Raw genomic sequence first — 16,306 nt, 5'->3', positions numbered from 1 at the left:
GAATGTTTAAAAGCCACCTGGGGAGAAGGATAAAACTTTTTTCTCTTTCGGCTACATTGGACACAGACCATATGCTGCTGTCTCTAGGAGGCTTGACACTATGGAAACAAGAAAAGTCTGCTCCTCCCAGCATGGTTTACCAGCCCACTGAGGTAATCAGTTTTAGCTTACTGTCTTAATGAGGTAGACACTAGTCTGGGGTCTCCCCAGACCAGGTCTCACATTTTGTTTTCTAGGTTTAGGGACGTTTCTTCCCTTTTCTTTTCCTGTTTTCAGGTGGGGACTCAGGAGCATAGCGTTCAGTTTCCCCCATTTGCAATTGAGGGGGCACAGGCCTCGTGGATGTACTGTCAACCCCCTCTTGCCAACTGTCAGCGCCTGGGGTTGTACCTCATGGGTCCAGTCCCCCACTTTTCCCTGCTCATCTCGCTGTTACAGCCCAGCATGATGCAGGTGAATAAAGGCTGACTGAAGACTTCATGAGGTAAGTTCTTCTGAATGAGGTGCGTATTCCCCCCCCCCCCCTTTTTTACAGGTTAGGGGACTTTAAACCTCTGGAGACCCCCAATTTTGGCCCACGCATAACAGCTGGGCAACTCCTTCCTAGTCCTTGAGTTATGGGGAGTTTCAGGGGGGACTAAGCCCTCCCTTATTCTCTGGGTCTCTCTAATCCTTGGTATTGGGGGACATGATCAGTGGTGTAGGACTGTATTCGGCGCCTGTCTGTGCAGACGCCAGCGTTTTTAAACAGCTCCCTTCCCTCAGCAGCCGTGGATGCCGACTTTCCCTCTGACACTCCATGTGAGTGCCGGCTTTAGCCCAGGCCGCATCTTGCGCCCGGGACACAGTTCTGTTGTCGGCAGCGTGGAAAAACTGCCGGTGGCATGTTTACCCGCTCCCTTCCCCTGACGTTCCCATATGCAATCAGGGCTGGGAGCGGGCGCCATTATCCCAGCCACATGTTTTTTCGGCCTCAGGCTCTGCCGGACCTTAGCCCTCCCACCCGCGGCCAGCGGGGATTAACCCCAATCTCACACTAACGTGCAAAATAACTGCCATTTAACTCAGTGTGCGCACAGAGGGGCTCCTAGGACAATCAGACACCCATAGTTTTATCTGGCCCTCTTTTTTTTTTTTTTTTTTTTTTTTTTTTTCCACTGTCCTGCTTTCTCCTGCCCCTCCCCCCTCTCACTCCCTCTCAGCTGCCCTGAAATTCTCCTCACAGCAGCTGCTCTGTTCATTGGCCATACATTCTCAGCCCCTCCCCTCTCAGCTGCACTTAAGTTCTCCTCACAGCAGCTGCCCTGTTGGGACACACACTGGGTGAGACAGTTTCATTTAACCATGTCTGAGCCCAGAACTTTTCCTCTAAGCAGCCTGGTCACCTATTATACCTGCAAGGGCTGTAATACAAAAGTGTCTGGCTCTGCTGAACCCACTTGTTACGCCTGCACCACTGCTCCCCCTGACCCCCCTGTGGTTTCTGTTCAGGATGCTCCTCCATCCTGTGGGTTTGGCTATGCCTCCAGTTGGGTATCTTCCCTCTTCCAGTCTATTTCTGGTTTTGCTCCTCCTTACTCCGACCCTCCAGAGAGACCCACTCTCCCTCTCCCTATACTAATCGCTCTCTCAAGCGTAATAGAGGTATATCATCTGACTCATTTCCCTCACAGGCATCGCCCCTCTGCTCCAGTTTGCTGTAAGTCGCTCCCCTGGTCGCCACTCTGGCTCCCCAGAACCGCATACCAGGTCAGTATCTCCGTCTTCCAGGGCTGTCTCCACTCGTTCCCACTCACCTGGAGAACTTGTAGATGAGGATTCTGTTTCGGCCTCTGACTCCGCACAGATGTGTCTGACCAGGTGGACTCATTGGTTTTGGCCATAAGGGACACCTTCCACCTAGAGGACTCAGGAACTTCGGACGTAGCTCCAGAAGTTTCCTTTCACCGTGCCTGACTGGCACCCAAGATTTTCAGCTCTCAAGCTGAATTTGAAGCCTTGCTGGAGTCCGCCTGGAGGCATCCTGACAAGTTTCAGGAAACAGAGGGTTCAAGGGCAATATCCTTTCGCCAAGGACCTCATTGCTCGGTGGACCTCCTCTCCAACTGTGGATCCACCGGTTTCCCGCCTTTCTAAGGTGACTACCCTGCCATTAGCTGATGCGGCTGCCTTCAAGGATCCAGCAGAAAAGAAGGTGGAGACTTTAGCAAAATTTGCCTTTGAGGCAGCAGATTCCTCCTTTCCTCCTGCTTTTGCTTCTGCCGGGGTGTCAAAAGCCCTTTTCAGTATGGTCTTCCCAACTCCGCCAGGGTATTCTTTCAGGATCCCCTCCGGAGGATTTATCTGACCTAGTGCTCCAAAGCTGGAGATTTTCTGTGTTCTGCTTCCATGCATTTGGACTGCTGTGCTCCCTTTGCCCCAAGCAATCTGTAGCCCTCCGTCGCTCCATGTGGCTTAAAGCCTGGGATGTGGACGCCGCCTCCAATAAGTCTGACTTAACTGTTCCGGCCGTTTAGCGGCCAAATGGGGAACCCGCAAACCTACCATGGCATTTCTGTTCACCCAATATTGAATCTCTAGCATCTCAACCAGCATCTTCTACTCCATTTCCAAATGGAGTCTCTCTCCATTTGGTGGCATCCATGGATCAAGGGGAGTTTCTTTCCTCAGTGGAAATGAAGGATGCCTACCTCCACGTTCCAATATTTCCCGGTCATCAGCGGTACCTCTGCTTTGCAGTTCTGGAAGGCCGTTTTCAATTTGTGGCTCTCCCCTTCACTGGCAGGTTGTCACGACAGATGTCGCAAGCCCTCCTCTGCGAAGATTTACCACTGTACCTGGCGGTCTTATTTTCGTTGGTGTGAAACTCAGCCTTTTCCTCAGGACGTGTTTACCATTCCCCAACTTCTTTCCTTTTTGCAGTCGGGGCTGGAACAAAGGTTAGCTCTCGGCTCCCTTAAGTGTCAAGTTTCGGCCCTTCCCATTTTTCAACGTCCTCTGGCGTCTAATTCTCATGTCCAGATGTTCTCCCTGCAACCTCTCAGGGACATTGCTCTTCGCCTCCTTTCCTGGAAGGTGGCATTCCTTATTGCTATTAACTCTCAGGAGGGTGTCAGTGCTGGCAGCTCACTCCTGCCGTTCTCCTTTCCTGGTTGTACACCCGGACAAGTTGTTTTCCGTCCAGGTCCATCCTTCTTACCTAAGGTGGTTTCAGCCTTTCATCTCAATGAGGACCTGCCGTCCTTTTTTGTCCGGGCCCTTCTCATCCCAGGGAGCGTTTGCTCCACAAACTTGATGTGGTGAGGGCGGTTCGGACCTATCTCTGTCACTACTTCCTTTCAGCAGTGTGAATTTTTTTATTTTTTTTCTTCCGGAAGGTCGTCATAAAGGACAATCTGCTTCTAAGGCCACCATTTCTCGGTGGATCCGATTTATTTTGGAAGCTTACCGCTGCAAGGGGAAGATCCCACCCTTAAAGGTTTTGGCTCATTCTACCCGTTCTTACGGGGCATCCTGGGCCCTCTGAAACAAGGCTTCGGCCTCGCAGATCTGTAAAGCGGCCACATGATCGTCTTTGCACACTTTCGCAAGGTTCTACCAGATACATACCTTTGCATCAGCTGATGCTAGTCTAGGCCGTAAGGTGTTGCAGGCGGCGGTGGTCCAGCCGTCCACCTGAAAGATTTCCTTGCCCACTCAAGGGACTGCTTTGGTACTTCCCATGGTCTGTCCCCCAATGGAGCCGATAAGGGAAAACGAGAGATTTTACAGTAAGCATAAAAATCTCCAAGGATCCATTGGGGGACTCGGCACCCACTGTTTTTCTGGTGTTCCTATTTCAGTTGTCTGTCCGCGGGTGCGTTCAGTTTCCTTCTGGTTGCTCGGACAGTTCGTGGTTTTTCTCTTGACCTGTTGGTCTCCTATTGCTCGGTGACAAAAACTGATTACCTCAGAGGCCTGTGGGCAGGTATACCCTGCTGGGAGGAGCCGACTTTTCTTGCTGTAGTGTCAAGCATCCTAGAGAAAGCAGCATATACCCATGGTCTGTGTCCCCAATGGATCCTTCGAGAGAGATCTAAAAACTCTACATTTTAGGTCTAATGACCTCTTGTATAATGGCAGCAAAATGGGTCCATTTCCACAATAAAAGTGGATATTCTAAGCAGCTGGGACCGCCCTGTCTCTTTGGAAATTCATCCACCACCTTAGAGAAATTCTTGCTTTAAATCAAAAATTTGCAATTACCTCCAGTGTCTTGATACTGTTACCACAGATGATAGTGACTGGGGTAACTACAGATGCCAGCCCTTTGGGGGGCTTGGATAATTATGCTATGAACTTTGTTTGTGTTTACACGGACGACCGACCCCTGTATTTGGCACCTTTTTTTAATGCATTAAATATCATTATGCACACTGATATGAGGTAGGGAGGGTTTTTCCTGAAATGTCGTCTTAACCCTTTTTATTTTTATATTTTTCCCTCAAACTGTTCTGCTGAGGACCGCTTTGATATACTATTTGGCTCATTCTCATCCATTGTGCGAGTCTGCAGCGCCTGGCAATTTGAAGGGTCTTGTTTTCTCCATGTTTCTACTAGCTCTTTGGGTGTTAAGCTTTTTGCAATCGGTACCTCCTTCAGGGCACATGGTCTCCTTCCCCAGTTCATTCCTCATCAAATAGCAGTATTCCAAGCCATCTCCCAGCTAATTCCTCAGTTTCAATGGAAAGATGTAGTGGTACAGTTGGACTTTGAACAATACCACAACCATAGCTTACTTAAACAAGCAAGGCGGAACAGACCACTGTAGCATCTTAACAAATTAACAGAAATTCATGACAGCACCCCTCACTTATATCCACCCCCCCCCCCCCCCTTGTTTCTACATTTTTGTGTATTCTGGCTACATTTTTTGGAGTTCTTTCTCTGAAGGGTGGAGAGCTGGGTCTCATTTTTATATCCTGTGGAGGGAGGTCCCCTCCAGGACTGTCATGAGCTTCTGAAAAACAGATAACTGGTAAGTAATCATTGCTAGTCTACATGACACCCATTATACCCCTGTATGAAGGAGGGAGTGGGTCTTTTAACAGGTTTCCTGGTGATTAGGTCTAAGTTTCTACTTGTTTTTTTTCTTTTTTGGGAAAACTCCAAGAAAAATGTCAATTCTGCCGCATGGTGTTTTTTCGGCCAAAAAACTCTGCGGCCAGATGTTAGCTGTAAATCAATGGGAAATGGCAAAAATCTTATTCCACTTGGCGTTTTTTCACTTTTTTTTGGCATTTTTTAGCTCCTTGGCGGCTATCCAAAATCGCAGCATGTTGAGCCACTGGGGTTTTTAAAATTTTTATTTTTTATTTAGAAGTCTATGGGGGGTAAAAAAAAGATAAACGTGGGATTTAACTTGGCGTTTTTGTAGGTCGTTTTATTTCTTTTTTTGGACTTCAGCCATCCAAAAAAGTGGTAGAGATGGAAAAAGATACATTTCGTTAGATACAATTTTTTCCTACACTACTGTAGCTTTTTTTAATATATTTTTTTATTTATTTAACAAAATTAATTTTTTAAAACGGGTTCAAGTTATGTGGGCAGGCGGTGACCTTAAAAATGTAGCCGACAATATTAAAGAAAAAAGTGAAAAACGCACTACATTTTTATTTTACATTTAGGTACTACTACTCCCAGCATGGAACATGTTTCATCATGGGAGTAGTACCTGTACTAATTGACAGCCCGTTGCGATCCTTCTGTATAATGTATAGATGCGGGCGGCCACTCTTCTATGGTACCCTGCACTGCTGTATATATACACCTATTCAGATTTCCCGCAGAGAGCTGTGATTGGTCAGATGGTTACAGCCATTCACATTTCTCTGTGGGAAATATGAATAGGTGTGTGTATATATACAGCAGTGAGGGGACTATAGAAGAGTGGCCACTCCCTTCACTTCACAGAAACAGCCCTTTCCAAAGTCACTAACTATCTTCTGACGGCCAAATCAAATGGCAATTTCTCTTTACTGATTTTCTTGGACCTGTCTGTGGCTTTTGACACTGTGGATCACCAACTCCTCTTCAGTAGTCTCCGCTCCATCGGTCTCAAGGACTCTGCTCTTGCCTGGTTTTCTTCCTATCTCTCTGGCCGCTCCTTTAGCGTCTAGTTTTCTGGCTCTACTTCTTCCCCTTGCTGTCTGGGTTCCCCAGGGATCGGTCCTGGGTCCTCTACTCTTTTCACTCCACACATCCCCCATTGGAAAACAATCAGTAGATTTGGTTTCCAGTATCACCTCTATGCTGATGACACCCAACTCTATACCTCTTCCTCCAACATCACCCCTGCACTCCTACAGAATACCAGTGACTGTCTCTCTGCCGTCTCAGACATCATGTCCTCTTAATATCTGAAACTAAATCTTTCGAAAACAAAACTTCTTGTTTTTTCTCCATCAACTGATACTGTTCCTAACCCTGACATTTCCATCGCGGTATGTGGTACTACCATAACTCCTGGGAAGCAGACATGCTGCTTGACTCTGATTTGTCTTTCACTCCCTATATTCAGTCTTTCGTGTTTTCACCTGCATCTCAAAAACATTTCCAGAATCTGCCCGTTTCTCACTACTGAAACTGCTAAAACTCTCATTATTGCTTTGATTCACTCCCACCTCTACTACTGTAACTCTTTACTAATAGGCCTTCCTTTCTCCAAACTCTCTCCTCTCCAGTCCATCCTTAATGCTGCAGCCAGACTCATCTTCCTCTCCAGCTGCTACAGACGCCTCCTCCCTGTGCCAGTCATTACACTGGTTACCAATTCAGTCCAGAATACAGTACAAAATCCTCAGTATCACACACAAAGCTCTCCACAATGCTGCACCTCCCTACATCTCTTCTCTCATCACCGTCTACCATCCTACACATTCTCTCCGATCTGCTAATGATCTCACACTAACATCTTCTATAATCCGAACTTCTCACTCCCGTCTCCAAGACTTCACTCCAAGACTTCACTCGTGCTGCACCAGTTCTCTGGAGTGAGGTGAGCACAAACTAATTCTCTGTTAACTTAACCTTACTCAACATACTCACCCCAAAAGATCAGGATTACCTACATTCACACACCTCATCTTGCACCCTTCCTCCATCTAATCCTCTCATCTCCAGCTATTTTGTTCCTACAACTAACATGAAGAAAGCTGCGCTCTGAGACACTTTAGACTCTTCTCTTATTTTCTCTATCCAGTTGTCCCATAAAGTTTGTTTGGCGTGTAGTGAGGTTGAACTGCCCGCTTTATCTAACCTTAATCTTTCCATTGTAGATACGTGACTCAAAGAATTTAGAATCTGTTATATTAGGAACGTTAGTAGATTTCCAGTTCTTGGCTATTGCCGTGCATGCTGCAGACAATAAATGAAAGCTTATAGTCCTTTCTTTAGATGGAAATTCTTCCAAACCTATGTTTAAAAAGGCTATCTCAGGAAGACAAATAGGATTGGGCCCAAATATTCTATTTAATAGGATACTTATTATTTTCCAAAAATGTTGCAACGGTTGGCAATTCCACCAAATGTGTAGAAGTGTCCCCTGCTCCTGCATGCACCTCCAGCAGATACCCCTATCCTCATTGATACATTTTTGCCAGGCGATTTGGAGTAAAGTACCAGCGGTACATACGTTTTACGGGAACTTTACAAATGTGATACGCAGTGTGGCAAGCTTGATGGCAGAGAGTATAAGCAGCATTCAGAGGAGATCTGCTTAGCCAAATCGTTTTCCCATTTTACCTGAAACTTAAACCTATCGTTCTGTAGGGTTGATTGACTCGCTGAGTATGCTATAGAGATGGCACCCCTACCTCCTTTAGATAGAAAAAAAAAATACTTCTCAAACTGTTTCAGGTTTTTGTAATACTATTCTATGTTGCCCCAATAAGTGATGGAACTGCAAATATTTATAAACAATCACGTGAATGTATGTTATATTTCTGGGATATATGTTCAAATGGTAGTAGGTGACCCTTGTTGCTTATTTTTCCAATTGTGGTAATTCCTCTTTTAATCCATAGGGAATGGTCTGTGTCTGGTAATTATCTATGGGTGCTATTGGGATACTATCATACCCAGTATCATTTATTATATTACTGGATAGGGCATACCGCCAGATCTCCAGTAAAGATGAGCGAACTTACAGTAAATTTGTTTCGTCACGATTTCTCAGCTCGGCAGTTTTTGACTTTTCCTGCATAAATTAGTTCAGCTTTCAGGTGCTCCGGTGGGCTGGAAAAGGTGGATACAGTCCTAGGAGACTCTTTCCTAGGAATGTATCCACCTTTTCCAGCCCACCGGAGCACCTGAAGGCTGAACTAATTTACACAGGATAAGTCATCAACTGCCGAGCCGAAAAGTTTGTGACGAATCAAATTTACTGTAAGTTCGCTCATCTCTACTCTCCATACTTGTTTTGGCTGTTGGGCTAATTGTCGGTATTGATTTTTTATTAATCATGATTTGACATAGAGCTGTGTTAAGTTTGCTTCTATTTCTACCCATTTGGCTGAAGTGTCGTTATGCCACCATCTTTGTAATTGAGTCAGATGTGCTGCGCGGTAATAATTCCTGAGGTCTGGGCAGCCCAATCCACCCTGTTTAATACGTCTATAGAATATTTTCGAAGATACTCTAGTCATACTGTTTTTCCAAATATATTTCAAAAGAATGGTTTGAAGTTTTTTTTTTTTAAGGGAAACCAAGGGGATCTTAAGGGGGAGATTTCGGAACAAATATAATAATTTGGGCAATAAAACCATCTTAGCCAACCCTATCCGTCCTACCCAAGAAATAGGCAGTTTAGAAAAGGTTTTTATATCTGCTTGTAGTTTAGAGCATAATATCTCTATATTGGTGGAAACTGATTGCTTTGGGGAAGTTGTTAGTTTAATACCTAAATATGTAAGGGAATCCTCTGACCATGTAAATGGGAACTTGGTTATTAATTCCGCTCTTGTCATTGTATCCAGAGACAACGGGAGAGCTGTTGATTTTACTATATTTAGTTTGTAGTAACTTATTTGGGAAAATTGGTCTAGTATAGACATTAGGGGGGGGTCAATGAATGGTCGGGCTCTGAGATTGACAAGATTACATCGTCTGCAAAAAGTCCTATTTTATGAGTATTGGCGCACACTTTTATACCCTTAATCTCTTGACCTTCTCGAATTTTTTGTGCCAAGGGTTCTATTATCAAAACAAATAGAGGCGACAGGGGACATCCCTGCCGGGTACCATTGGACATGTTAAAGGGTCTAGATTTAAACCCCCCCCGTTACTCACCCTGGCGAAGGGGCCAGAATATAGGGCCATGATGGCTGAGATAACTTTGGTTGGTATCTTATAGTCCCCCCAGGACTCTATCCATGTACCCCCAGTGTACCCGATCGAATGCCTTCTCCTCATCCAAAGATAGGAGCAGAGAAGGCATCCGATCGGCCACTGCCTTTGCAATGAAGTTTAAGAAACGCCTAGTTCCGTCAAGGGATTGCCTTCCCTGGACAAAGCCCACTTGGTCTGGATCTCAAGATATTGAGGACCGCACAAGGAGGAATAATCTCAGGGTCAGAGGGATACCTGAAGAGGTTAGCCAGGAAAATTTGCTCTTATACCTCAAAGATTATTTCCATATTTTATTACCGCAAGCTTCTCCCCTGGATCTCATGCTGGATAGGGCACATAGATTGCCCAAACCTAAATCCGTTCCTACTGCTCTCCCAAGAGATGTGATCTTACGCATGCACTTCTATCATATAAAAGAAAAATATTACTGGCTGCAAGGAAAACCCCACAACTACCCGAAAAATTTATGAAATTACAGCTCTTTGCGTTTTGCCATTGTGCCTGGGGATAAATCAGCAGAGAGTTTGCTAATGAGACACGACTCCTGAGAGACCATGGGATTATTTACAAGTGGGGGTTTCCAGTTAAAGTAATTGTCAAAAAACCTAGCTCAAGACTTAATATATTAAAACGATAAATGGTAGGGATATTACCCCATATCCCTAAATACTTTATCACTTGTTTATTGGGGACACTATTAGTAATTTTTTTTTTTTTCTTAGTTAAATACTACTTTTATCACTACTGCATTTTTTTTCCCTTTTGTACCCAACAAATTGCACTGCCTTTTTTTTTTAAGGCATTTTTAATTTTTTTTCCAAACCAAAAAACAAAGTAGAAACTTAGCCTAAAGGGATTCTTATGTGGGATATCTTAGTGGAATTGAGAAATGGTCAATCAGGGCCACTCTTGAAATAAAACAAATGGTGCAGACTTAGACTAGACTGTCTACAAATACACAAGGAGTCAAAAAATAAATGTTCAAAATTAAGAGTAATGGAGGGTGATTTATCAAAACGTGAAGAGGAAAAGTTGCCTATGGCAACCATTCACATTGCTTTCATTTTTCAGAGGCTTTGTTAAAAATGAAAGAAGCAATCTGGTTGGTAGGGGAAATTGGTCACCTTTTCCTCTGCTTGGGTTTTGATTTCACCATTGTGTTTTTATATTTATATCTTGCCTTACTGATTCAAATTGTCTTTCAGTCATATTCACAACTGGTAGGAATTTATGAAGAAGACTTCAGTGAAGAGGAAGACATTGACCTACTGCACTGTGCTCTGACCCTTGCACTTATTGAAGATCGCTTTCAGCTTAGCTTGGGCTTTCCTGAGGAAGTTGAAATCTTGTTAGGAGAATGTAGTGATTCAGAGTAATGTTCAAAGTTGTCTAAACTGGCTATCTTGCATGTTCGTGTTCCTCCTAGGTTTGCTTCTAAAATGTGTAAAGTATGAAAGAATATTGCTCACATCCCTGGGTTTAATTGTAGCAGTGCTTTTTCAGCAGGCCTTAAAATAGCCCATTGGTTCTTTGGGGTAAATGATTTCCAGAACTTCAATCTGTTCAAAAAAAAGTTTTTAAATTGTGATAAAAAAAAAAAATTAGAATAAAGAATTATGTATTTTGCTTGTGTGTTTCTCTGCTGTGACTGATCTTGTAAATTGTGGAGAGAGATTCATATATATTGCTGTGCTAAAAGTATACTGTTCTTATAGACATGTTAATCAGGACCTTCCACAAGGTGAACTGCTTAAGGGAAGCAAATTCAGTAGACTAGGTTCTGGAATATCTTAGATGAAATTTGGTTCTTCTGTCTAACTTGAATGGATCAAATTACAAGGTTATTCTACAAAATCTAACTAGATGCTAAATAGTAGGAGTAGCACACTGCATACGATAAACCTTGAATGAATAAATCTTTCTATAGTTATACAGAAATATATTTAATAGACTTGTTGGCCATTGTGGTAACTGATAAAAATAAGGCTTAGCAACATGATTTGTTGCCTTATGGGTAGAGGGGGGACAAACCTATATTCATTCTCGCACAGCACACTATCCTTGCAGCCATTTTCTAGCAGTAATGAGAGGAACTGAGAGCCTTGCCAATTCACTGGGTTTTCCAGACCCTCAACTCCTATGTGCTAGTTGTTGGCATATAATATGTATACCCATGGAACAGTGGTTATCCTGCTACTCCACAGAATCTGTCAAAATAGACACTCAGGGGCTTGTTTTAACTTGACTAGTTTTTGCTTGTATGAGAGTAACTTATCACTAGGAAGAAGAGGAAAACTTAACACAAACTCAAGACTAGATATGGAAAATGTATAAACAGGGATGTGGAAATCCTATCGCCCGGGACAAGTAGTTTTGGGCGCTGGGCAGGTGAATTTTTCAGATTTAGCCCTGTATCGGGCTAGCGGGGCCGGACCGACTTTGGAAATCTTACCTCACACCAGCGCTCAGTGTATGGAGGGGGCGGTGGCCTCCAGCTGACTGCAGAGCCCCCTGATCTCCCCTCCCGGAGGATGGAGGACGCAGCTCAGAAGACACAGCAGGGTGAGAGAAAGGACGTAGACAGCTCCATCCCCCGCACACAGCTCTCCCCCTCCCCCTGCTCTGTCTAGACAGGACCTAATCCACCACGGGGAGGTTGCTTGTTTGCACGGGGAAAACACAGAGCATGGGAGAGAGGAGAGGACGAAAATCTCACCTCACACTGGCCGGGACTACAGCTCTGATGTCCACTCATGGTGGCTCAGGTGAGGAAACCAAAAATGCAGACGGCGGCAGGAAGGGTGGTTGTATATGTATGGTGTGAGTGTATGTGTGATGTGTGTATGTAATGTATGATGGGGGGGCAGGTGTATGTATGATGTGTGCATATGTATGGTGTAAATCAGTGTTTCCCAACCAGGGTGCCTCCAGCTGTTGCAAAACTACAACTCCCAGCATGCCCTGGGCATGCTGGGAGTTGTTTTGCAACAGCTGGAGGCACCCTGGTTGGGAAACACTGGTGGATATGTATGGTGTGAGTGTATGTAATGTATGATGTGGGGGGGCGGCAGTGGTGTGTGTGTGTGTATGGGGGCAATGGCTGGTGCATGTATGAATGTTTTGTATAGGAGCGGACTGTCACGTCGGGCAGTTGTTCCATCTAATTTAATTTATTTTTAGTGGCACCCGCACTAAATTGCACCCCCAGAATCCCGCCCTCTTCATACTCACGCGCCAACCAAGAGCCCCACGGATGCACGCAAACACGCCCGAACCAAAACTACAACTCCCAGCATGTTGGACCATAACCTAAACTGTAAAACTATAAAGTGTAACATGCTGGGAGTTGTAGTTTTGGTTCGGTTCAGATGCAGAGCCATAGGCTGCATCAGGGCATGCTGGGTGTTGTAGTTACTAACTGTAATTCCCAGCATTCCTTGACATAGACTATGGCTCTGCAGCTGACACAAACCAAAACTACAACTCCCAGCATGTTACACAATAACCTTAACTGTCCTACTATACAGTGCAACATGCTACAATACCCACAGAACCATAGGCTGTATCAGGGCATGCTTGGAGTTGTAGTTATCTACTAACTAAATGCAACTTCCAGCATTTTCTGACACAAAATGCAGCACACAAACTGGAGAAGCAGAACCCCCCCCAGTAACACATAAGACTATTTTGGTTGAAATTATTTCATCAACCAGGACAAGTGAATTTTCTTGAGGGACAAGTAGATTGTGTTCCGCTTTAGTCCCTTGGACAAGTAGTTTTTTTTTTTTAATTTCCACACCCCTGATACTATAGGGGGCAGTGGCCGGTATATGTGTATTTAATGTATGATACAGGGGGCAGTGGCCGGTGTATGCATGCATGCATGTTTTGTACAGGGGTGGACTGACAACTGCTGCCACCAGTTGTGCTATCTAAATTTTTTGGGGGGATTTCTGGCCACCCGCACTAAATTGCACCCCAGAATCCCACCCCTTCATACTCACCCGCCAACCAAGAGCCCCACGGATGCACGCAAACGCCCCCAAACCAAAACTATAACCGATTACACCATAACCTAAACTGTAGAACTATAAAGTGTAACATGCTGGGAGTTGTAGTTTTGGTTCGGGTCAGCTGCAGAGCCATAGGCAGTAACTAAAACACCCAGCATGCCCTGATACAAACTGCAATTCCCAGTATTCCTTGACACAGCCTATGGCTCTGCAGCTGACACAAACCAAAACTAATACACCAAGCATGTTGCACAATAACCTTAACTGTACTACTATACAGTGCAACATGCTGCAACACCCACACAACCATAGGCTGTATCAGGGCATGCTGGGTGTCGTAGTTATCTACTGACTAAATGCAACTTCCAGCATTTTCTGACACACAAATTAGAGTAAAATAAAATGCACCACAGAAACTGGAGAAGAACACAAACACCCCTCCCCACCCCCCCGCCCCGTAACACAGCGGCATTCACTGTTGTCCAATCAAGACTCTGTGTAGAAGTCCCTATGAAGACTGAAATAGTGATTAAAAATATTTTAAAGTGCGTATATATGTGAATAAGCCCCTAATAAAAGTTCTGATAATGGTTCCGATAAAAACTACAGATCCCGGCGCGTAAGATTACCCTCATACATGTATATGGAAACACGAGTTATAGGGGTCAGATGGGGGGGGGGGGGGTGGTAAATGGACCTAGCTACAGCTCTCCCTCCCGCTGCTAATAGCCTGGCATGTTGCGATCACAATGGCCGGCTAGTAAACCATTAGATCACCGCTGTCAAAGTCGAGAGCAGTGTCTAAAGGGATCTTATAACCATCCTTGGTGGTCTAGTGGAGTGGATCGTACTATTTTGGTTGAAATTATTTCATCTACCAGGACAAGTGGATTGTGTTCCGCTTTAGTCCCTTGGACAAGTAGTTTTTTTTTTTTTTTTTTTTATTTCCACACCCCTGTGTATAAAATGGAGAATATTTACAAAAGTGCTGTACTGCCTTTATTAAACGGCCACTAGCTGCTTCTAGAAAGGAAGGCTTGGGCTACTAGACTAATTCTAATGACCCATTCTCCGAAAGTTGTTTTGTCAGATGAAAGGTTATATAGTTGTAAGAGCAAGACACAATGTTGGTTGTAGAATGAAAGCTTTTTATGTGGTGCCACATGTTAAAGGTATTCCCAAGTCCCTGAAGTGCTGAAGCCTATAATGCCACACTCACTCCCATCCCTGCCCTGTATTGAGTCAGGTCATGGCTACTAGTCAAGCACTGACAGGAGGTGGAACTGAAAGTATCTGAAGTTCTGAGGGAAATGCCCAAGTGCCTCATTTATTGGTTCAGAGATTTAAAAGCTTATGTCTTAGCCATTATATGAAAGGTAGGTTGTGGAGGCACAGACAAATTTGGCAATCAAACAGTGGCAGCAATTTGTGAATTGCAGCTGACATACTTTTAAAGTTTGAGGGGAAGGAACACCATCAAATCCAAGCATCTTATTCTGCTTGAATGAGTGGAGGGAGTAGAAGATGCTGTGAAGGAAGTTAAACCATCAATTCTGCTCCAATCTGCTTTTCATCAGGGAAGGGAGAAATAGTTTAATTGACTTGCAAAATCCATGAGAAAAAAATATTGAAGATAATTTAACATGTTTTAACCTCTTAAGGACCCATGACGTACGCGTACGTCAGGAGTCCGCTCCCGATCTATAACGCGGGGCCATGCCTCTAACAACGGCCAGGACCCGTGACTAATAGCGTGTGGCACCATCTAAAGTGAAAGTGAAACCATGCCGGTTAGCTCGGGGAGGTGTTTGGGATTGCTGCGGTGAAATCGCAGGATCCCTACCTGCCTCCTCGCTGTCTGATTGCCGAATGACTGCTCAGTGCCTGAGATCCAGGCATGAGCAGTCAAGCGGCAGAAACTTCGATCAGTGGTTTCTTAAGAGAAACCACTGATCAATGTAAAAGATCAGCGTGTGCAGTGTTATAGGTCCCTATGGGAGCTATAACGCTGCAAAAAAAGTGAATAAAGATCATTTTAACCCCTCCCCTAATAAGTTTGAATCACCCCCTTTTCCAGTAAAAAAAATTGTAAATAAAAATAAACGTGGTATCGCTGCGTGCGGAAATGTCAGAATTTATAAAAATATCGTTAATTAAACCGCACGGTCAATGGCGTACTTGCAAAAAAATTCCAAAGTACAAAATATTGATCACTTTTTATTAATTTTTTCATGATAAAAAGTGACCAAAAATGCACTAAGTCCTATCAATGCAAAAAAATGGCACCGCTAAAAACTTGAGATCATGGCGCAAAAAAAATTAGCCCTTATACCGCCCCAAAATAAGTTATAGGGGTCAGAATGACAATTTTTAACGTATAAATTTTACTGCATGTAGTTATGATTTTTCCAGAAGTACGACAAAATCAAACCTTAAAGAGGTGTCATTTTTACCGAAAAATTTACTGTGTAGAAACTGTCCCCAAAATTTACGAAATGGTGTTTTTTTTTTTTTTTTTCAATTGTCAGATGTTTTTTTTTTTCGTTTCGCCGTATATTTTTGAATAAAATGAATGATGTCATTACAAAGTAGAATTGGTGGTGCAAAAAATAAGCCATCATATGGATTTTTTGGTGCAAAATTGAGTTATGATTTTAAAGGTAAGGAGGAAAAAATGAAAATGCAAAAACGGGAAAAAACCCGGGTCCTTAAGGGGTTAATCTTCTGGTGGAATATGATTCTGGGTAGAATCTCCTGGAATTCCTCAGTATAAACAGATTAGAGGAATGATCATTTAAATCAATGGAACTTTCATTCAAGGCAAAACTATGGGCAAATTTTTCTGACCATATTCTTAACCTCTTGAGGATGCAGGGCATACTTGTACCTCCTGCACCCATGATATA

At 43.9% G+C, this 16,306-nt stretch overlaps 1 protein-coding gene across 1 annotated transcript in view; it reads left to right on the top strand.

The window, feature by feature from the left end:
• LOC130356303 (E3 ubiquitin-protein ligase makorin-2-like) overlaps positions 1-11,009 on the top strand; it is a 77,896-nt gene extending 66,887 nt beyond the window's left edge. The window contains exon 8 of the mRNA XM_056557603.1: positions 10,593-11,009. Within this exon, the coding sequence (XP_056413578.1) occupies positions 10,593-10,763 (171 nt within the window). The 3' untranslated portion in view covers positions 10,764-11,009. The remainder of the gene's footprint in view (positions 1-10,592) is intronic.
• Positions 11,010-16,306: the final 5,297 nt, after the last annotated feature.

The sequence above is a fragment of the Hyla sarda genome, chromosome 2 (genome assembly GCF_029499605.1).
Source record: "Hyla sarda isolate aHylSar1 chromosome 2, aHylSar1.hap1, whole genome shotgun sequence".
NCBI classification, from domain to species: Eukaryota; Metazoa; Chordata; class Amphibia; order Anura; family Hylidae; genus Hyla; species Hyla sarda.
This window is presented reverse-complemented; position numbering and strand designations above follow the sequence as displayed.